Source organism: Bos indicus x Bos taurus, chromosome 8, assembly GCF_003369695.1.
Source record: "Bos indicus x Bos taurus breed Angus x Brahman F1 hybrid chromosome 8, Bos_hybrid_MaternalHap_v2.0, whole genome shotgun sequence".
In the NCBI taxonomy this organism is placed as follows: Eukaryota; Metazoa; Chordata; class Mammalia; order Artiodactyla; family Bovidae; genus Bos; species Bos indicus x Bos taurus.
Genome location: NC_040083.1, coordinates 100,065,639 through 100,089,293, shown reverse-complemented (window position 1 = coordinate 100,089,293; position 23,655 = coordinate 100,065,639). Strand labels below are relative to the sequence as shown.

General features: G+C 42.2%; 1 protein-coding gene across 1 annotated transcript in view; it reads left to right on the top strand.

The window, feature by feature from the left end:
- The window catches only part of SVEP1 (sushi, von Willebrand factor type A, EGF and pentraxin domain containing 1), a 211,963-nt gene that overhangs the window by 31,141 nt on the left and 157,167 nt on the right, over nt 1-23,655 (top strand). Inside the window, exons 2-3 of the mRNA XM_027550488.1 lie at nt 6,899-7,154; nt 10,924-11,100. Of these exons, the coding sequence (XP_027406289.1) occupies nt 6,899-7,154; nt 10,924-11,100 (433 nt within the window). The remainder of the gene's footprint in view (nt 1-6,898; nt 7,155-10,923; nt 11,101-23,655) is intronic.

Sequence of the window (23,655 nt, the reverse complement as noted above, 5' to 3'; positions counted from 1 at the left end):
TCTAAGGATGGTCATTTCTCGTGGGGCCGGCCCTTGATTCTGTCTGTTTGCTTTTTGGCCTCTGTGTCTTGGAAGAATTTGATAAACTGACTCTCAAGCTGTATTGGAGAAGAGAATTTTCAAGGTTAACTGCAAGCTTTTTAAAAGCGGAAATAAAAGGATGTTAGACTTCCCTCACCAGATATGAAAAAAATACTATGAAGGTGTGGTAACCAAAACTATGTGGTATTGACCAAGAGTAGGCAAAGAAATAAGTAAAACAGAATAAAAGAGGCTCTAGCCAGGAAAATAACAGGTCAGTCAGTAAATGATTTGAGGAAAATGGCTTATGAAGTTGGATAAAAATAAAGGGAGTATCTACTTCACATCAAAGAAAAGTGTATGGATTTAATAATTTTTTAAAGAAAAACAGAAGTATTAGAGAAAAGAATATGAGAATATTTTAGGGAGGGGAAGCTTTCTAAAGCAGTATACAAGAAGAGACAACAGGTAAGTTGACACCAAGGATTTTGGACTGAGCGCTGGCTGTACTATGGGCTGCTGTTTATTGACTGTTCACTGAGTTGAGCTATTCCAAATCCTGAAAGATGGTGCTGTGAAAGTGCTGCACTCAATATGCCAGCAAATTTGGAAAACTCAGCAGTGGCCACAGGACTGGAAAAGGTCAGTTTTCATTCCAATCCCAAACAAAGACAATGCCAAAGAATGCTCAAACTGACACAGAATTGCACTCATCTCACATGCTAGTAAAGTAATGCTCAAAATTCTCCAAGCCAGGCTTCAACAATATGTGAACCGTGAACTTGCTGATGTTCAAGCTGGTTTTAGAAAAGGCAGAGGAACCGGAGATCAAATTGCCAACATTCGCTGGATCATCGAAAAGCAAGAGAGTTCCAGAAAAGCATCTATTTCTGCTTTATTGACTATGCCAAAGCCTTTGACTGTGTGGATCACAATAAACTGTGGAAAATTCTGAAAGAGATGGGAATACCAGAACACCTGATCTTCCTCTTGAGAAATTTGTATGCAGGTCAGGAAGCAACAGTTAGAACTGGACATGGAACAACAGACTGGTTCCAAATAGGAAAAGGAGTTCGTCAAGGCTGTATATTGTCACCCTGCTTATTTAACTTATATGCAGAGTACATCATGAGAAATGCTGGACTGGAAGAAACACAAGCTGGAATCAAGATTGCCAGGAGAAATATCAATAACCTCAGATATGCAGCTGACACCACCCTTATGGCAGAAAGTGAAGAGGAACTAAAAAGCCTCTTGATGAAAGTGAAAGTAGAGAGTGAAAAGTTGGCTTAAAGCTCAACATTCAGAAAACGAAGATCATGGCATCTGGTCCCATCACTTCATGGGAAATAGATGGGGAAACAGTGGAAACAGTGTCAGACTTTATTTTTTGGGGCTCCAAAATCACTACAGATGGTGACTGCAGCCATGAAATTAAAAGACATTTACTCCTTGGAAGGAAAGTTATGACTAACCTAGATAGCATATTCAAAAGCAAAGACATTACTTTGCCAACAAAGGTCTGTCTAGTCAAGACTATGGTTTTTCCAGTGGTCATGTATGGATGTGAGAGTTGGACTGTGAAGAAGGCTGAGTGCTGAATTGATGCTTTTGAACTGTGGTGTTGGAGAAGACTCTTGAGAGTCCCTTGGACTGCAAGGAGATCCAACCAGTCCATTCTGAAGGAGATCAGCCTGGGATTTCTTTGGAAGGAGTGATGCTAAAGCTGAAACTCCAGTACTTTGGCCACCTCATGAGAAGAGCTGACTCATTGGAAAAGACTCTGATGCTGGGAGGGATTGGGGGCAGGAGGAGAAGGGGACGACAGAGGATGAGATGGCCGGATGGCATCACTGACTCGATGGACGTGAGTTTGAACTCCGGGAGTTGGTGATGGACAGGGAGGCCTGGCCTGCTATGATTCATGGGGTCGCAAAGAGTCGGACACGACTGAGCGACTGATCTGATCTGATCTGATTCACTGAGTGTGTACTATTTGCCAAGCACTGTGCTAGACATTGGGAATTAAGGAATTGAAAAATAGACAAAAATGCCTGCCTTCAAGGAAGTTTCATTTGGGGACAAGACTAGGCTTTTGTCTGAAGTTGTCCTTGCCTTTGTCACCTCTGAATACATTTGAGCTGGGCTGCAAGGAGGTTGAATCAAGTGACCTCCTTCTCTCCCCCCCCTGCCCTTCGTCGCTAGTCTTTGTGTCTTCCTCTAAATAAGGTGTGGATGGTAGAGTTCTAAAAGAGTTTTTCCTACCGATTTTCTAAGATATCACAAGGTTACATCAGGAAGAGAAACTGTGTTTATTAAAAAAGAAAATATTTTCCTATCCACCAATTAAGATCTTTTTCAAGTATTTTTTTTTTCTAATACCAACTGTCATTTCTATTTTGAGACTTCATCCGATGACAGAAAACTTCAAGCAAACTCAAATAAGACATGTCTCAAGGACTTCACTGTTGGAAACTGAGCCACACTCAGGAAGGTTTTCCTCTTCCCTTTCACTCTCTAGTTGAATCTAAGCTTTAGAGCTTCTGCTAAGCGGCAGCGTGGGAGGAGTTGTCCACCCCTCAGTCCTGACATTCTCTGCACGACCATCCTCTGGAATTGTCTCAGTTCTCTCATCAGTGGTCACAATGATCATTGTTGGTCGTCTGCATATGGGTTTGTCATCTTTGTCACTTTGGTGCAGTCATATGTTATGGCTTCCAGGATTTCTTCCAGGATTTCTCCTCTCAGGCAGTTTGAGAGAGGCGTGGCTTCCATGGTCCATGCTGTCAGCCACTTAGTTCAGTTCAATTCAGTCGTTCAGTCGTGTCCGGCTCTTTGCGACCCCATGGACTGCAGCATGCCAGGCCTCCCTGTCCATCACCAACTCCCGGAGTTCACTCAGACTCATGTCATGAGTTGGTGATGCCATCCAACCATCTCATCCTCTGTCATCCCCTTCTCCTCCCGCCTTCAATCCTTCCCAGCATCAGGGTCTTTTCAAATAAGTCAGTTCTTCGTATCAGGTGGCCAAAGTATTGGAGTTTCAGCTTCAGCATCAGTTCTTCCAATGAATATTCAGGACTGATTTCCTTTAGGATGGACTGGTTGGATCTCCTTGCAGTCCAAGGGACTCTTAAGAGTCTTCTCCAACACATCCTAAATATTGCAGGACTGCTCCAGAAGTCTTCACATTGCACTGATTCTCTCTCCTAAGTCTCTCCAGGAATATACAAGACTCATCAGGTCCTCTTCCCTTGATCATCCCACATAGTTATGTTCTGTTGCCTCATATCACTGTGACCAGTGGCACTTCTGTGGGACTTAGCACTATCCTAAATAAGCACATGGAATGAGAACTCATACATCCCTATACCCATCCCCATAAAGGGATGTCAGTCATACTCCTTCTGTGACTGAGTTGGGAGATATGGAGAGATTGGTGTAGAGCAGAGAACCTCACAGCAATATCTAAAATCTCTTGTTCTCGAACTCTCTTTCTCTCCTTGGAGTTTTTTTTTTTTTCTTTATTATTTTTTACTTGTTATACAACTTTAAAGGTTGCATTCCAGTTCCAGTTATTATAAAATATTGGTTTTGTCCCCTGTGTTGTACAATACATCCTTGTAGCCTACCTTACACCCAGTAGTCTGCACTTCCCACTCCCCTAGCCTTATCTTGCCCCTCCCTTTGTCTCCCCACTGGTAACCACTAGTTCGTCCTCCATATCTGTACGTCTGCTTCTTTTTTGTTATATTCACTAGTTTGTTGTACATTTTAGGTTCCACATAATACCATATAGTATTTGTCTTTCTTGTCTGACTTATTTCACTTAGCCTAGTGCCCTCCAAATCTATCTTGCGGAAGATGTCAAATTTTCTTTCTTTTTTATGGATATGTAATATTGCAGCCATGAAATTAAAAGACGCTTACTCCTTGGAAGGAAAGTTATGACCAACCTAGATAGCATATTCAAAAGCAGAGACATTACTTTGCCAACAAAGGTCCATCTAGTCAAGGCTATGGTTTTTCCTGTGGTCATGTATGGATGTGAGAGTTGGACTGTGAAGAAGGCTGAGTGCCGAAGAATTGATGCTTTTGAACTGTGGTGTTGGAGAAGACTCTTGAGAGTCCCTTGGACTGCAAGGAGATCCAACCAGTCCATTCTGAAGGAGATCAGCCCTGGGATTTCTTTGGAAGGAATGATGCTAAAGCTGAAACTCCAGTACTTTGGCCACCTCATGGGAAGAGTTGACTCATTGGAAAAGACTCTGATGCTGGGAGGGATTGGGGGCAGGAGGAGAAGGGGATGACAGAGGATGAGATGGCTGGATGGCATCACCGACTCGATGGACATGAGTTTGAGTGAACTCCAGGAGTTGGTGATGGACAGGGAGGCCTGGCATGCTGTGATTCATGGGGTTGCAAAGAGTCGGACACAACAGAGTGACTGAACTGAACTGAACTGAATATTGCATTGTGTATATATACCACTTCTTTTTATCCATTCATCTGTTTACAGACACTTAGATTGCTTCCTGATCTTGGCATTTGTGAATAATGCCGCTATGAACTTTGAGGTGCATGTATCTTTCATTTTTTTTTTTTTTTTTGCTTTCTTCAGCTATAGACCCAGGAGTAGCGTTGCTGGGACATATGGCAGTTCTATTTTCAGATTTTTGCACAGCCTCCATACTGTCTTTCACAGTGGTTGCACCAATTTACATTCTCAGCAGCAGTGTACATGTGTTCCCTTTTCACCCCGTTCTCACCAACATTAGTTACTTCTGTTCATTTTGAGGAGAGTCATTCAGAGGTTCTTTCCTTGTCTGGAGTCAGGAATTAGCTCTCATGTACCGAGTATTCATTCACATCTTCTGTCACTCATCAAGAGGGTAGATTTTTAAGCTTTAAGAGCCAAGCATTTTGATGTCGACAGTAAACAGATCTTATTATGATTAGTTTATGCCAATAAATTTGAAGCTAAATGGGGGGGGGGCACTAAGACTTTTGAGACTGTCAATTGAGCCCCTTGGTGTGTGTCCTTGGTAAATGTCTCCATTAGTATCTCACGTTTCCCTGCAACACACACCTGTCCTCAGTTCCTGTCTTCAGTGTGGCCCCTCGGCACTCTTTGTTTTTCTTTATTTCACTGTTTTTTTAATTGAAGTATAGTTGATTTACAGTGTTGTGCCAATCTCTGCTGTACAGCCAAGTGACTCAGTTGTACACATGTATACATTCTTTTTTTCATGTTCTTTTCCATTGTGGTTTATCGTAGGATATTGAGTATAGTTCCCTGTGCTGTACATTAGGACTTTGTTGTTTATACTTCACTTGGTTTTGGCGAAGGAGTGGAGTGAAGTGTTTGAATACCTTTTCTCAAAATGCTGGCTTTCCAGATGTTTTCCAGAGTAATTTTTAGTTTGTTTATAAATTCAGATTTAACAGCGTTATCTTTTGCTCATAGACTCTAAAACAAGTTGGCAGCAATTACTGAATTAGAATAAATCCTTCTTGATTATGTACCAATGAAATATGTTGTCTATAGACATGAATCTTAAAATCTGAGAATCTAGAGCTTATAGTTGAGTCTGTCCCCTAAAATGAATTGAGGCAAAGTTATTTTTAAGATCATAATATCTTCTTTTAACATTAACAGAACCCTAGGTTCCAATGTTGCTCTTCTTGAATCACTGCCTAAAAACATGGAATTCTTTCTAAGGACTTGCCAGAAAATGTCCCCTGGTGCTTCTTTACCTTTCTGACCCATTTCTAATGAACAGCAATATCAGCGAGTTTAATTATAAACCAGGCCAACCATTGAATCTTCTGTGCCTCTACAGTATGATATTACAAAATATCAATGGCAATAAAATATACACCTTTTTAAAAAGGCTTGGTTTTTTTCTTTTTATGTATGAGAAGGAATAGCATGTAACACTATAAAGCATAACTCACTTATCCTAAAACATTAAAGCCCAACTAACAAATTGAGTGAAGCGGTAGTATTTTCTCATGAAGATAGGACACCACCGAAAAAACAGCTGATTTTTGTGCTGATACTGGGTGGTCCAAAAAAGACGAAGTGTTGAAGCAATTCTCCAATTTTGGAAGAACAGTGGAAAAACAAATAGAGGAAGCAAGTGAGCCATGGTTAACTCTGGAAAAGACGTATTCTGCTAAATTTTCTTCTGGTTCAGCTTTTACTGTTTGAGCATGAGGTGGTTCAGCTAGGTAGGTAAGTGGGTAGCTAGCTAGATATGCTAGGAAGTAGATATATAGGACTCAGATTTGGTCCAAATTTTGAGCCTGAAAATCAATTTAAAAATAGCTTAACAATAATTGATAATACAAATTCATTCCGTAAACATTTGTTGCTCTTTATTAGCAAGCTCTATGCTAAGTAATTTTTATGGACTTCTACAGTGGCTCAAACAGTAAAGAATCTCCCCTCAATGAAGGAGACCTGGGTTCGATCCCTGGGTTGGGAAGATCCCTTGAAGGAGGGCATGATAGTCCACTCCAGTATTCTTGACAAGAGAATCCCCATGGCCCGAGCAGCCTGGTGGGCTACAGTCCATGGGGTCAAGCAGAGTCGGACATGACTGAAGCAACTTAGCACGCATGGCAATAATCATAGTGATGATGAGGACACTGATGATGTTACAAAATGCTTTTGAGTTTTATTATGGTTCTGTGAGAAGACTGTCATAGGCGCTTATCTGTGCCTGTTTGTTTTACCCTCACTGATCAGAGCTCCATTCCTCACGCTTGTAGAATGTTAATGCTGGACACAAGCACTCCGTTGCCTAGTAAGGGAGGCGCAGAGTAGGACACACAGTACAGACTCATACTAACTTTCTCTGTTTTGTTACAGCAAATTCTTCGTCATTCTAGAGAAAACTCAACAAAAGTTATATTTCTCATTACGGATGGATATTCCAACGGGGGAGACCCAAGACCCATTGCGGCATCACTGCGAGATTTTGGAGTGGAAATATTTACATTTGGCATATGGCAAGGAAACATTCGAGAGCTGAATGACATGGCTTCCATCCCAAAGGAGGAACATTGCTATCTGCTCCACAGTTTTGAAGAATTTGAGGCTTTAGCTCGCCGGGCATTGCATGAAGGTAATGGAAGCTTAATGGCATACCACAGTGCCTTTATATGGGGTTTCCTTCTTGCTTACTGCTTGAAACCCACCCCGCAGGGAAGGCAATACCAAGACCTATGGGGTCTTTGCTGAGCGTGCTAGCCACGCACCCCTTGTGTATTATGAGATGTGTTGAACTTCATACATAGAGATGACACTCTGACCTTGCAACAGGAGTATTGTTTTGTTTTTTAACAGCTGTGATATATTTTCACTAAAATATCCGTATGCTTCCACCCAGGACCATTAGAATCAGGGGAATGAATGGAGGTGTGTTTTAAGGCCACACACGGAGTCAGGAACCTTGACTTAGATTTCATCTACAGTTATCTGGAAGGATGAAGTAAACATTGAGAGACAGCCTTCGTGAATCTCACCAGAATGTTTCCAGAAATATTCGTGAAGATTAGAGGGATAATAAATACTTAACACGTATTTATTGACCTGATGACTGAGCGACTTCACTTTCACTTTTCACTTTCATGCATTGGAGAAGGAAATGGCAACCCACTCCAGTGTTCTTGCCTGGAGAATCCCAGGGACAGGGGAGCCTGGTAGGCTGCCGTCTATGGGGTCACACAGAGTCGGACATGACTGAAGGGACTTAGCATAGCATAGCATATGATATGCTTATGGATAAACTGAAGAGCAGTGAGAGCAACAGAGGATAGCATCAGTAAATCCATTCATTAAGTTCCTTGCACACTGTTTATAGTGATGTTTAGTTGAATGACTTAAGTCAGATGATGAACTTCCAGGTGTAGTATGGGCATGTATGTTACTGTGATCCAGAAGAGAAAGTGTAGATTTGAAGTAGGGGATCGAGGATATAGCCTCAGACCAAAGCCATGGAGCAAATTAGGCTTGATCTTTCAGATATCCATGTAAAAGATTCAGTTTGATGGGTAAATCATGGCAACACAAGATTTCCTCACAATTAGTGATAAACTTCCCTGGTGGCTCAGATGGTAAAGACTCTGTTGCAATGTAGGACACCCAGTTCAATCCCTGGGTCAGGAAGATCCCTGGGAGAAGGGAATGGCTACCCACTCCAGTATTCTTGCCTGGAGAATTCCATGGATAGAGGAGCCTGAGGGGCTATATAGTCCATGGGATCACAAAGAGTTGGACACAACTGAGTGACTAATATACACACAAAATAAATGGGTCAGCCCTACTGTAGTTCCAACAGAAGAGTTTGGAGCAGCATCTCAGGCTACCTGTGGATATAGCAAAAAAAAGTCCCAGTCAGTCAACTAGTAACTGAGTGGCTTTGACCAAATTATTTAGCTTTTGTACTCCTTAGATTTCTTATTGATGAAATAGGATAGAAGAAGACTATCTACTTCATAGGGTTTGTTCCAAGGAATACATGGATTAATACATAGAAAGCGACTAGAAAACTTACTGAGGGCTTATAATACTAAGCTGTCAATGACTGTCCATTATTGCTATTATTTTAGGCAATTTATCTAACATCTGTGACCTTCAGTTTTCTCTGCTTTTAAAATGGAGCTATTATAACATGTGCCATATAGTTTTGTCAAGAGGATTAAATGAAATATTTCAATTTCACCAATGTAATATTTGGCACATGGCAGAAGTTCACTACCTGGGACTTTTTTTGTTTGTCCTTTTCTCTGGGAAAAGTGATATGTTGAGTGGGAAGACAGAATGGCTGTTGCACTAGCTGGGATTATGAAATTATGAGTGTTATTAGCTGTATCTTAGAGGACTTGTTTCCAGTCCTACCAGCCTTCTGTCTTGGAGGATGGGGGCCTTCTGCCCTAATGTGAGTCAGAAACTGGATGGGATAGAGTCTTCAAGGAAAGGATTTTGGTTACCATATTGCAACAGGGTTTTGAAAGGCATAACTTTTATTACTGTAAACTAGTATCTAAAATGTGTACTACTCTGATGGAGTTTCCAGATTCTGTAATAAAAGATCCTGTTTTTTTCTGAAAAATGTGATCATAGCAAAAGAAATTAACCTCATTTCCCCTGTCTTGATGTTCTCTGAAGTTGCATCCTTTTTTTTTTTAATAGTTTTTAATTTTCATACAATTGTTAAAGTTACTTTCCATTTAGTTATTGCAAAATACTGGCTGTATTCCCCATGTTGTACAATACATCCTTGTAGCGTAATTCACATCCAGTAGTTTGTGCCTCTCACTCCACCACCCCTCTATTGCCCATCCCCCTACTGGTAACCACTGGTTCTCTGTATTTTGGGGTCTGCTGAAACTACTTTCAATTTGGATGAATCCACTTTTTAAGATTCCCAGGGTGGCTCTAGTGGTAAAGAACCCACCTGCCAACACAAGAGACTTAAGAGATACAAGTTCAATCCCTGAGTCAGAAAGATCCCCTGGGGAAGGAAGTGGCAACCCACTCTAGTATTCTTGCCTGGAGAATCCCGTGGACAGAGGAGCCAGGAGGGCTACAGTCCATGAGGTTGCAAATAGTTGGAAATGACTGAAACAACTTAGTGTACTTTTGGCCTCAAGACTGTCTGTGTTTGTGGCCATTCTCAGTGGACGTAGGTTCTAGAATAATAGCTTTCCCCATATACAAGTTGTTCACTTATCTCTTCCAGACCTAAATGCCAGTGCACCAATCTTACAGCTCCATTTTTCTTGCTCCCTAGACTTCCAGATCAACCTGTGTCTCAGAGGTAATTCCTGGGTGCCCATGTTGCATACCCACACCACAGTCTATTGCGTGGGGCTTTAATAGGGTACTTGGCTGTACTAGTCTCTTTCTCTTAGGGCTGGACTCTTCCCTTTACTTTGTCCCTGTCTATTATTGTTCGGGTCTTAATGCGTTGAGAGAGATGTTCCGTAACTGAGGCCATCACCTGTCTCTTTTCTGGGTATTCATTAGCAGTTCATGTGTATTGCTGAAACTCACCCATTTGAGCTCCTACTGTGAGCCCATCACTGTATCTGGGCCTACCACCATGGACCTAGTACTGAAATTTAGGCTGGGACTTTTGAACCTCTTCCACAGGGTAAATAGAACTTACTGTGTGCCTGATTCTAGGCCATCGATTCTTGGTAAGTCATAATCAACTTTACCCTGCCCTGTTAAGTCACTTTCAGAACAGGACAGCTCTGCCTGGGTTCTTGAATTCCCAGCATGGCTCACTTCAGAGCATGGCTCGAGTAATCAGTAATGGTCACCTTTTACATGTGAAAATTTATTTAGAATTGAGAGACAAACCAGATCCTAGTTCTGTGACTCAACGTGTGTGGTGCCATTGTTTCAGTCTTCAATCAAATAATTATAGAAGTAAAGGTATGTGTTTTAAGCCAGTTGCCCGTAATCAACACTCTTTAGGCAGCAGTCAGGGCTGCAGCTTTATTTGTTTATTTGAGCAGGGACTCTAGAAATCTGGTTACTGCTGCCTGACCTCATGCTGGTGGGGAAGCCAGGAGACTGACCTGGAGAACCGACTGCATAACTTCCTGCTGCATCTGGAGATTCCTCACTGAAACGACTCAATTTCTGCCTGACCCTGCCTGGCCTGGAGAACTGAGGATGAGGTCCCAGACTGAAAGAGCTTAACCGGCGCACCAAATCCCCAGCCTGTGCTTGTGCAAATCACACACTTTGCTATTCGGATGGGAGTGGGGAGCGATTGGGAATTTGACGGAAATGAAAAGATATTTCCTCATAACAAGAGAATGTAACATTCCACTGCTCATTCCTTTTTTTTGTGACCTCCCTGTCGTATGTGCTTGTAGATCTGCCTTCTGGGAGTTTTATTCAAGAGGATATGTCCCATTGCTCCTATCTGTGTGAAGCCGGCAAAGACTGCTGTGACCAGATGGCAAGCTGCAAATGTGGGACTCACACGGGTCAGTTTGAGTGCATCTGTGAGAAGGGCTATTACGGGAAAGGTCTCCAGTACGAATGCACAGGTGAGTGTCTGGTCTGTGTCAACTGTATCAGTTGCCTTGTTGCTCTGTAGGAAAGGAGCCCCGCACTCAATGGCTTAACCACAAAGAATTTAGTATTGGTTTTAGATTTTTTTTTTTAATGTGGACCATTTTTAAAGTCTTTCTTGAATTTGTTACAATATTGCTTCGTTTTTATTTTGTTTTTTTGGCCATGAGGCACTTGGGATCTTAGTTCCCCAACGAGGGATGGAACGTGCTCCCCCTCCACTGGAAAGCAAAGTCTTAACCACCGGACCACCCGGGAAGTCCCAAGAGTATTTGATATTGCTTATGAATCAGTGAATCAGTTGGGCAGCACGTTTGGTCCTCAATTTGTGGTTGACCCTGAGTAGGGTTGGCTGCCCTGCTGATCTTACCTGAGTTCTCTCACCTGTTTGCACATCAGCTAGCTGGGGACCTGGGACTTGCCCAGGCTTGCCCAGGACCTCTAGGGTGTTGTTCATGTGGCTTCTCAGACTCCATGAGGCCCCCCAGTCTTGTTCACGTGGTGGGCACAGAGTTCCAAGAGGAAGTGGAAGGCTTCAAGGACCTCTTGAAGCCTAGATCCAGATCTGGGAAGGGGGAAGGTTTGGGGCTTTTTATTTGTAATCAGTCAATAGCCAAATTGTCAAAATATGCTTCATCCTCTGTGAGAGATTGAAACAAGTGGGATTCTGGTCCTCAGGGCACCTGGAGCTTGTGGGATTGTCACCAAAAAATGTAACATTCACTTTATGGTCTTTTAGCTCCTCATAAGTCTCCACAAAGGAACATCAAAAAGCTCTAAAAGTGACATCACTTCAAAATGGAATTCACTTCTTTGACATCTGTAATTTTACCTCTAGGTTTCCTTACCATAATATCTTTGTAATTTTAATATTTTGTTAGAAAAACAACTTAGGATTCTTGTGTTTTAAATTATATTTTAGGAAATATCGACTATTTAGAAGTAGTGTGTGGTTTTTCTGTGACAGCATCTTATTTGTTCTACTTTACTTAAAAAGCAGCATGGTTTTTAGAGGTTTTTTTTGTTTCTTTTTAAACAACTCTTCCGTGGTTTGCTGCTTGGGAAAAATGTATTCCCATGGAAATTAACACCCACCAGGAGAATTTCCGGGCAGTAGGCTTACTTTATACTGTCCGGTGCGTCTGTTCACTGCTTGTTTCGTGTGAATGTTGTTTCATTTTGACATTTGGAAGGTAGGTAGGTCTGCTCTGTAACACAGAAACGTGGCTCTTCCAGGGTTGAACTTCCCAGTTTTGACCTGATCTGTTTTTCTCTCTTTTCTTCTCCTCGTGGAACATTTCTTTTTGCTTTTTCTACTTGCTGTTATTTGTTTTTTAAAATTGAAGTGTAGTTGATTTACAATGTTGTTCGTTTCTGCTGTACAGCAAAGTGATTCAGTTATACATGTATACATTCTCTTTTTAATCCTCTTTTCCATTGTGGTTTCTCACAGGACATTGAGTATAGATTCCTGTGCTGTACAGTAGAACCTTATTGATCCTTGCTGTATATAAGTGGTGGCATCTGCTGGTCCCAATCTCTGATACTGACTTTCATTCTCATTGCCCCTCATCTCCCTTCCCTCAGTTTCTTCTCCTCCTCCCCTCCCCCATCCCACTGGCCCTGATCCCATCTGGCGGACACCCTTCCTGGGTGCAAGCATCCACGCTTGCCCAGCAGAATCACTCCTTTCTTGGCCCCGTTCCCATTCCACCCAGCAGGATTTCTCATTTAAGCGGGGAAAAAGGGGGGTTGTAGAGAGTCAGCCCAACTGCCTCTGAGTTGGCAAAACGCCTCCCCTTGAGTCTTCCCACACTTCCATGAACAGCACAGCTTGGCAGCCTCCCTGACGCCCCCTCCTTCCCTCCACCCTTTCAAGCCCACCAAACACAGTCAGAAGCTCTCGTTTTCTTTGCTGCATGCTGTAGTCAGCACGTCTGTTTCCGTGTGGTCCGAGACTGAGCTGTTCCCTGCCAATAAGCCGCTGCTGAGTGGCTGCCCAGCAGCCTCAGCCATGCTGTGCCCAGCCCCTACCATTCCTGGGCACTGTAATCTTGCATCCCAGGGGACAGGCTGCATGAAGAGAGGGAGGCGGTTCACAAACCCACTGCCCCCAGTTACCCAAGTCCCTGTGGCTGCCACCAGTTGTGCATTCCAGGCTGAAAGGCACAGCTGTCTTTAAGATGTATGCAGTGGGTGGGCCCATCAGTGCAGCCTCAGCAGAGGGGACAGAAGCGCTTTGGCTGCTGGTTCTAGCCAGGAACACCAAGCACAAAAGGATTCATTTATCCATCCCTTTGCTTCAGTTAGTAAGCCTTCCTTATGTGCAAGATTTCAGCTAGATCCAGTTCATTGATATAAAAGTTGATGTTATCATCTTCGATATTTGTTTCTTAGGGATGGGAGAAAGTGGTATCGGAACTCTGAGTTGTGCTTTGCACACTTGTGGTAGGCTCTGCTCATCACTGGTTTCTCCTGCATGCTACGAGCTAAGAAAATAAATTATAACCTTCCCATGACCTGAAAGACTCATTACTAGAGTCTTACTGCTTGGAAAGGCAGAAAGAAATATTGGCTCTATATCATCCAGTACTGAAAACCTGGAAGCCGTGAGCCCCTTTTAAAATACAGTTGGTTGATAGATGTTCCTGAGCACTTTCTCTGTGCCAAGCCCTGTGCTAGGCACCAGGCAGGGGTTCAGTGGGCCGATAGACATGGTGCCTACTTTCTAGGAACTTACAGTCTAGCTACACAAAGCGATTTGTAATCGCAGGCTGTGCTGTGTTGATACAGTATGAAGGAGGGATCCCAGGGAAGGTTAGGCTAATATCCTACTCTCTAAACTGAGATCTGAAGGATGGCTAGATGATAGTTATTTTTTTGCTTCAGGAGAGAATGTTACCTTTTGTTCAGAATAGTTGGAATTCTGAGCATTTATCCTCATTGTAGAAACAATGCCTTTCCAAAGCAAATCATTTCTCTTTAGAGCCAAAAGAAACCTTAGAGATTATCTGCTCTAAACTCTTTATTCTACAAGAGGAAATTGAAGTCTCAGGGAAAGGTGAGTATTTTGCTCAAGAGGGCATATCCCACCCGCGATCAGCAGGACCCAGGAAGGGACCCAGGACATTTTTCTCTAAATCCTATTCCCAAAATATCATACTGCTTATTTTGCATTTTTTTCCTGAAAAGCTTCTTGGATTCATTGCTTTTCAGAAACCGTAAACACTGAATTGTACTCAAAGTGTTTAAAAAATGCAGAAAGACTGGCTCACTTTCAGCCTCTGACACAAACTATGTCACTTTGAATGATTAAGTCCTTCTAATTCTCTGTTCCTTCTGTAAAATGGGCTTCGTAATCGTATAGTTTTATATGTGTGTGTGTGTGTGTGTGTGTGTGTGTGTGTGTGTGTGTATTCTTTGTCATCTGATCCACTGGGTGTATATATACATATATGTATGTATATATGCATACACCCAGTGGCTCAGATGATGAAAAGTCTCCCTGGCTCGGGAAGATCCCAGTGGAGAAGGGAATGGCTACCCACGCCAGTACTCTTGCCTGGAGAATTCCATGGACAGAGGAGCTTGATGGGCTACAGTCCATGGGTGACAGAAGAGTCAGACATGACTGAGCAGCTAACACTTTGAGTTTCACACGTGTGTGTATACATACATATATGTGTGTATGTACATAGTGGGTTGGCCAAAACATCCATTCAGACTGTTCTGTAACATTGTATAAAAAACCCAAACAAACTTTTTGGCCAACCCAATATATATGTATACTTAAGTATATCTGTAGATATGGGTATGTATATACATATGTATAGATAGATGGTTGGGTAATTGAGAGAATACACTTGGAGTGCCTAGGACAGTATCTGGCATGTCAGTTCTCAATCAGTGGTAGTTACGGTTATGAGATAATATTGTGAGAAAACTAATGAATAAACACTAAAATGCTAATCTCAAGAACGAGATACTGGAAGATAAAGGACAGCATCTCTTTTGTAAATCCTGCTCTTCTGGGTGTGACTAGTGGCCTTCACTTGAGAAATCATGCTGTTGGGAGGATAAGGAGAATCCCTGCATGCAGGTGAGTACCATCAAGAAGCACTGCAGCTTCTAAAGGTGGACAGCATATTGACCTAATGAGTATCCAGTGAAAAGCAAGAATCCTGCATGAGAAAAGGCAGCAGGATAATGTGCCATTGTATACTGAAGTAGATTGTTGGCTTGACTGGGGAAAAGTTACATGCTGAGGCAAACTGTATTTGTTAATTCGTAGAAAAGCAGAATACTAGAGCTAGCTATAAGCGTCTTTCTCAACATTCACTTGGGAGATGAGGAAAGTACATCCCACGAAGGAAGTTTTTATTTTTTGGTTGTAAGTCAGTGCTTTATGAAAGGCTGTTGATATTTTGTCTTTTTTAAAATAAACTGACATAACTCATTTTCATTTACTGCAGGTATTTTGTATAATTCAGAAATTCAGGTATGGGATTTTAATACTACATGAGCAGGTTTAAAAGGTTGAGGAAATATCCTTCTAGGATTAGTTATTGAACTTAAGCTAAGGGAAGAAGACTCAAAACCTGTGGAATCTAACAAAAAGAAGGTGCTTCCAGTTTCTAGCTCTAGGTTTACTTTCCTCATTCTTCACAGTCAACAAAGGCATTTGAAAGTGATGAAGAGGCTGATGCTGATGATAACAGTAATAACTGATGATGAGGATAATAATAATAGCCAATATCAATATTTTAGTGGCACTTGCTATATCTCGGGCTTCCCTGGTGGCTTAGCTGGTAAAGAATCTGCCTGCAATGCAGGAGACCTCAGTATGATCCTTGAGTTGGGAGGATCCCCCGGAGAAGGGAGCGGCTACCCACTCCAGTATTCTGGCCTGGAGAATCCCACGGACTATACATCCACGGGATTGAAAGTCAGTCATCCATGACTGACTCTCACTTTACTGTATCTCAAATACCATTTCAAGCGTTGATATATATTAACTCCTTAATGTTCAAAATAACTCTCAGGAATAGTGTTCCACTTTAGAGACAAGGAAACTAGAAGTCTGAGAGGTTAAGTAACTTATCCAGAGTCACACAGCTAATAAGAGCTTATGAACCAAAATTGTCCGGCTCTGGAGTCTACCATCTAGCCACAGAGATAGACATTTAACCAATAAACACAATTAAAAATATAATTGCAAAGTGCTGTTAAGTATTAATTTGACCCTTATGAGAGCATCAATATTTGTTTACTTTCAACCCACGAGGTAGCAGTTTCATGCAGTTCAATCTAATACAAGGCAGGAAAAGAAGAGACTGAATGACAGAAAGGACTAACCCGATCTTGCCACTGCTTACAGTTTTTAAATTATTACTCATTATGGAATAAGCTGGGCTTCCCTGGTGGCTCAGCTGGTAAAGTATCCACCTGCATTGGGGGAGACCTGGGTTTGATCCCTGGGTTGGGAAGATACCCTGGAGAAGGGAATGGCTACCCACTCCAGTATTCCAGCCTGGAGAATTCCATGAACTCTATAGTCCGTGGGGTTGCTAAGAGTCTGAGATGACTGAGTGACTTTCACTTCATGGAATAAGCTACAAGTTCCTTAGCAGAGCACAAAGGTTGTATGATTTGACCTCTCTTTACCCTTTGAGCTAAAAGCTGGAACTAGTTATAGTTCCCCCCAAATACCACAAGATTTGATCTCTCAGACTTTTTTTCCTGCTTCTTCAAGTCCCCTTTCCCACCACAACTGTTTGCCTTGTTCCTACTTCATCAGACTAGTGATTTAATGGGCAGTGATTTTCTAGTTCACTGTGCATCCCCATTGCCTGCTTTCAATGCCCATCAGGAAAACAGATGTAAGTATGAGGCCAAGTTTAATACCAGAATCTTGAGCAAACAAAGAACTCATTATCTAAATCTGAGGCAATTGCCTGGTGTCCACATCCGCCTTGGGCAGCATGGGATCCTTAGCACAAAGGCACGTGATAAGACTTTTTAAGAATGTATTCAGTTTACTTGAATGCAAAATATTGACATTTGGTTAACTTTTGTCAACAATTAATCAAATACAGTGCATGGTAATGGTTAATTCCCTGGATGAGTCATTTTAAAAGGCTAGTTGTGCATAGCCAATGAACTCCTCTTGTAAATCCAAGCAGTTGCAGCTGTTGTGAATTTCCCCTCAAGGGATTTGAGAGACAGTATGGAGACAATAGGCATCTTGAGGACACTGCTTTGCAGGCAAGGCTCCGTTTCAGTGAATTTGGAATGGTGAGCAGGTTGAAAATTATACCTGGATGGGGGCCAAGGCCGAGGACCAGATAATGAGCCAAAGCCCCAGTTATATTATTTTTCATAAAAGGAGGATACATAATAGAAATGGAAACAGTGAAATATTTACATGGAAATATCTTATTACACATGTAAATATATGCACACAAATCCCCACCCTCACCCTGCACACACACTCATTTTCCTGTCTAACTACTATATCATTTCTTTGGAAAGAGAAAGGACAGAAAGCTGTAGACATTCTTGAATAGAAACCAGAACATTTGGAAATCTTGTTCTCTGAGCAGAGCGTGGCTATTTTTTTCTCCCAGAAAACTTCCCTGGCTGTGCCTAATAATGGATTTGTAAGGTGTAAGGAATTTGTACAATGTATTCCTATTCACTTTTTTATGAGGGAATATTGCTGGCATGTTGACAGTGGCTCTCATCAGCTTGAGGAGGATGGGTCACTGCTGCCTGGACGGGGCTAGTTTGGTTTGCCACTGAATGAGGTAGGGATTCAGTCCTGATGGTGCGTTTTCCAGTCTATCATAATTGTTAAAACAGGACAACATGTATCATTAGACTGTAGGTGTGAAACACTACCCAACTTCAAAGTCAGAATACTGTATTTCAGTTCACTTATTGTCTTCTGCAGCTCTGTGACTTCTGTTTGGTACTTTACTATAGTTTCTATTTCTTGTTGAAGTTCTCACTGTGTTCGCTCAGTTTTCTTTGAGTTTGGTGAGCATCTTTATGACCGTGATTTTAAACTCTTTATCAGGCAAATTACTTATATCTATTTAAGGTGTTTTTTTTTTTTCCCCTGAAGTTTTGTCTTATTCCTTTGATTAGAACATATTTCTCTGTTTCATTTCCCTTGTCTCTGTACATTGCTTTCTATGTGTTAGATAAAACAGAGAGCTCTCTCAGTCTTGAAGAAGTGGCCCCATATAGGGGATGACCTGTATCTTTCAACCCTCCCCAGCTCTTGGTTGTCTCTTAAACTTTTGTGATTGTCCAAGCAGCTTATTTTATTGTACTTTATTATTAAAAAAAATTTACTGGAGTAGAATCGCTTTACAATATTGTGTTAGTTTCTACTGTGCAGTAAAGTGAATCAGCTCTACCCATACGTATATCCCCTCTTTCCTGGATTTCTTTCCCATTTAGATCACCATAGAGCATTATTGTGGAGAAGGAAATGGCAACCCACTCCAGTATTGTAGCCTAGAGAATCCCATGGACAGAGGAGCCTGGTGGGCTGCTGTCCATGGGGTCGCACAGTCAGACACGGCTGAAGCGCCTTAGTACGCATGCATGCATTGGGGAAGGAAATGGCAACCCACTCCAGTATTCTTGCCTGGAGAATCCCAGGGACAGAGGAACCTGGTGGGCTGCCGTCTGTGGGGTTGCACAGAATCAGACATGACTGAAGTGACTTAGCAGCAGCAGCATAGCATTACTGAGTCGAGTTCCCTGAGCTATATAGGACAGCCTATTTTTATTTTTATGGCATCCGACTCCAGTACTCTTGTCTGGAAAATCCCATGGACGGAGGAGCCTGGAAAGCTGCATCCATGGGGTTGCTGAGGGTCAGACACGACTGAGAGACTTCACTTTCACTTTTGACTTTCATGCATTGGAGAAGGAAATGGCAACCCACTCCAGTATTCTTGCCTGGAGAATCCCAGGGACGGGGAACCTGGTGGGCTGCCGTCTATGGGGTCTCACAGAGTCGGACACGACTGAAGTGACTTAGCAGCAGCATTTTTATTTTTAATGGCTCCCATTAGTTGAGGGTGTGCCAAAACCTGCAGGTGTTCCAATGGGGAGGGATCTCAGTCAGCACCTAGATTCAGGCTGTTTGGAATTCATACCTTCAGGCAGCAGCTTTTAAAGTATGCAAATACATACAGTCTACAAGTGGAAGACTCACTGGCTGCCAGAGCCAGGCCATCTGGAGGTGTCCCCAGAGTGGTAGTCACAAAAATTGGGGCTCCAGATGAGTTTCTAAACTCCTCTCCAGGAGGCCATCAGCAAGGTGTGGCGAGAGGAGAGAGCAAATAAAGATGGCATCCAACTGCCTGGGTTCCCTGAGAGCACCTCTCTAGGTCTCCTTGTGCTTGGCAAACCTGAGGCTACCCCTCAGGCTCCAGAAGAAGCAAATAGGCCTCTTTCATAGAAAGTCAGGGCAATGTTTCAGTCTATAGTCTGTGCAGTGCTCTGGGGGTGCTAGCCTGCCAGAACAGTCTCTCCCATTGTTATAAGGCCCAGAGGACTCCAAAGCAGTTAACCCCCATCCCCACCACCATCTCCAGAGCCTTGCAATCCAGCAGCATCTCCTGGGAGGCAGCCTCAAAACCCGGCCACCAGAAGCGTGTGAAGCCTCCCTCTGGGAGATTCTGGCATTTTGGTTTGTCCAAGGAGAGCATGAAGTTAGCACCTCCCCTTGGAGAGCTCTGGAAAGGATTGTAAATAGCATTTACACGTGGATTTAATTAGAAACCTGCCCTTTGGGTTGCAGCTAGAAAGCTTAATTAACAGAGAAAGTCTGTGCTCCAGGGAGCTAAAGCCTCTTCCTGTCTCTTGAGGGCGGAAGCAGTTTAAGAACTTTTTCTCCATTGGTTGCTCTTTCTCCTTTGGGACCTACACGCATAAGTCCCGCCCACTTCCAGAGCCGAGCAATCTAGGGGTAGCTGCTACTGAGCAGCCACAAAAACTGGGGCACTGGCCATGTTTGAAAGCTCCCCTTTTGGAGGTACTGTGGCTCTAGAGCATAGCAGAGGGAGAGAATATAGATGGTGCCTGTTGGGAGAAAGAAGGAAATAAGAAAAAAGATGGTATCCACTAACCAGCGTGAGGAAGAGAATGAGGGTAAAAGATGGTGTCCGCCAGCCAGCAGGCCTCTGTGTGGGTCTAAACTCAGACGCTTTAAGATGAGCAAATGAACTTGAGTCGTATCAAATCTGGATGCCTCCGGACCCTCTGTCTCTGCGTTGAGCCCCGTGTCAGGTGAGTCATGAAAGACCCCATTAAGAGGCATTTCTCAGTTCCTTACAGTCTGTGGGTTTCTTGGACTTGAGCCCTGTTGGATTTCAAAGCTATATGTTTCGGGGTATTGTCTCTCAGATGCAAGTGTTACAAGTTGGGAGCCCACTGTGGGGTTCAACTCCTCCCTCCTCAGGGAGCAGCTCCAGGTTTTGAGTTCTCTCTGATTTGTGGGTGGCCATGCTGGGATGGGGTTTATGATGAGGTTTTGTCCCAGCTCCTCCTGCCTGCTTCTATGGGGGCTTTGTCTCCTTGGCTCAATGTGTGTGTGTGCATGCTCAGTGGTGTCCGACTCTTTGCGACCCCATGGACTGCAGCACGCCAGGCCTCCCTGTCCATCACCAACTCCCGGAGTTTACCCAAACTCTTGTCCATTGAGTCAGTAATGCCATCCAACCATCTCATCCTCTGTTGTCCCCTTCTCCTCCTGCCTTCAATCTTTCCCAGCATCACAGCTTTTTCAAATGAGTCAGCTCTTTGCATCAGGTGGCCAAAGTATTGGAGTTTCAGCTTCAACATCAGTCCTTCCAATTATCACTCAGGACTGATCTCCTTTAGGATGGACTGGTTGGATCTCCTTGCAGTCCAAGGGACTCTCAAGAGTCTTCTCCAACACCACAGTTCAAAAGCATCAATTCTTCTGCGCTCAGCTTTCTTTATAGTCAAACTCTCACATCCATACATGGCTACTGGAAAAACCATACATAACCTTGACTAGATGGACCTTCTTTCTCTGGGGAATCTTCACAAATCAGGGATGACACCCGCATTGGCAGGCAGATTCTTTACCACTGTGCCACCTGGGAAGCCTTGGCCAATGTGTTGTAGTTGCTTAGATGGCCTTTAGGTTTTTTCAGAGGAAATTGTCCCATATGTATTATAGCTGCAGATTCTGTGTGTGTTGTGGGAGGAGATGACCCGGGGATCCTCCTCCATCGCCGTCTTGAGCGGAGACCTCCCAAAGTCAGTATGTCGTTTTCTTTAGAAATATGCATAAAAATATACCCAATGTTCTGAAATTGTCAAAAAAAGGTTATGAACAATTCCTGCTTCTCACTGTAAAATATTCCTTGCTTCCTTCTTCTTTCCCCCAGTCACACTATAAGTAACTTTCCTATAGTGGTGAAAGGGAGACAGAGGGAAAACAATTAACACCTGATAAATAAGTAATCTTCAAATATTTTTGCTCATATAAACACTGAAGAAAGATTGAAAATGCATGTGCCCCTCATTGCTTTTTAAGAGGCCATCCAAACTTTTCAACAGGGTTTTTAAAGATGGCATTTCCATAGTACTGTATTGATGTTTAAAAACCATTGTGCAATTATACTCCAATAAAAATTTAAAACAAAATAAAACTGTTGTATTACTGTTAAACATTCCCACCAAAGTCTAAATACTAGAGCAAATTTGATTCTTTCTAGTAGTATCCATTTATGAAGAAGCACTTAAATTTTTTTATTGAAGTTGAGTTGATTTACAAGTGTTGTGTTAGGTGTACAGAAAAGTGATTCAGTTATGCATATACGTATTCTTTTTCATATTCTTTTCCCTTATGAAAGTGAAAGTCGCTCAGTCCTGTCCAACTCTTTGCAATCCTATGGACTATACAGTCCAGGGAATTCTCCAGGCCAGAATACTGGAGTGTAGCCTATCCCTTCTCCAGGGGATCTTCCTGACCCTGGGATCAAACCAGGGTCTCCTGCATTGCAGGCGGATTCTTTACCAGCTGAGCTACATGGGAAACCCGCTTTTCCCTTCTAAGTTATTACAAAATAGTAAGTGTAGGGCCTTTCCTGGTAGTCCAGTGGTTAAGACTCTGTGCTTCCTCTACAGGGCACAAGGGTTTGAACCCTGGTCAGGGAACTAAGACCCACATGCCTAACAGTGCAGCCGAAGAAAGAGGAAAATACTGAGTATAGTTCCCTGTGCTATACAGTAGGTTGTTGTTGGTTTTATATATATTAATAGTAGTGTGCGTATGTTAATCGAAACCCCAGTTTATCCCTCTCTCACCCTTCCCTCTTTGGTAACCAAAAATTTATTGGTCTGCAAGCACCTTTTTTTTTTTTTTAAAGTGCAGAAACTTTCCATGTTTTCTTAGATCTTCTTACTTCACTTCCACCACATAATTCTGTTCTAATGAAAGTATTTTTATGTCCTAAAGCCTTTTGTTGATCACAGACGTCTACTTCTCTGCTACAAAAATTGTTGATATCAATTGAAATTTTCACATGTTCTGTGACCAAAATGGCTAACAGATTATTTTTTCAATTGTTATTTGTATATAATGTGTCAAACATTATTATACATTTTTATACTTATTACATATAAAAATAAGATACTGTTGGAGATTCACCTAATAAGATGGCTTGTTCATTAATTCATGGATCCATGGATTTGTCATTCACTGTTAGAATAAGAGACCTTACAGCATTCATTTCAGTGTTTTTCATTTTTGTAGCTTTCAGTGCTGAAAACCTTCATACAGAAATGTAGATGGGACTTGAAAAAGTTGGGCTAAATTGATGTCACTTAGTTCTAGGAATTCCTCCTGAGTGGCATGCCAAAAATAAATGAGTTATCTTTTATCAAAAAGTGATTCTAAATGATCTCTCAGCTGACAATTCCCTTAGGTCCTTTTTCAATTCTATTGAAACTAAGAAATTGGAAAACTTTTCACCAGCAAAAGGAGTTTTTAGCCCATCATTCCAGTCATTCACTTCCTCGAATTTCTGGGAAGCCCCCAAAGACTGAAAGTTTACCAGGACTTATTAAAAGACTGTCTGTCACTATTTCATTTGGAACCATTTTTGCTTAACGTAATCAATTTTGGGAAAAACAAAATAGTACAAAGTTTAATAAACTTTTTGCCGTTGAATAGTTTTTGATAAAGTAATTTTACCCTAAAATATGCATTAATATATTCTTATCCAAATCTTGGAGCTATAGATTTAGCTGGTTTAATTTCTGAACAAATATCTACCATATCTATTTGTTAAAATATTTCTAACAGTCAAACCTATCCTCCGAATCAGATTTCCTTTCTGAGAAAAAAGGCTAAATAAGCTAATGAACATTCCACCGGCAGTCATATTACTTTAGAATTCTATGATTGACAAACGAGGCAGAGATACTGCCCTGAATTTGTCAGCTGGATGAAATAAGCTGCCGCCACCTTCATT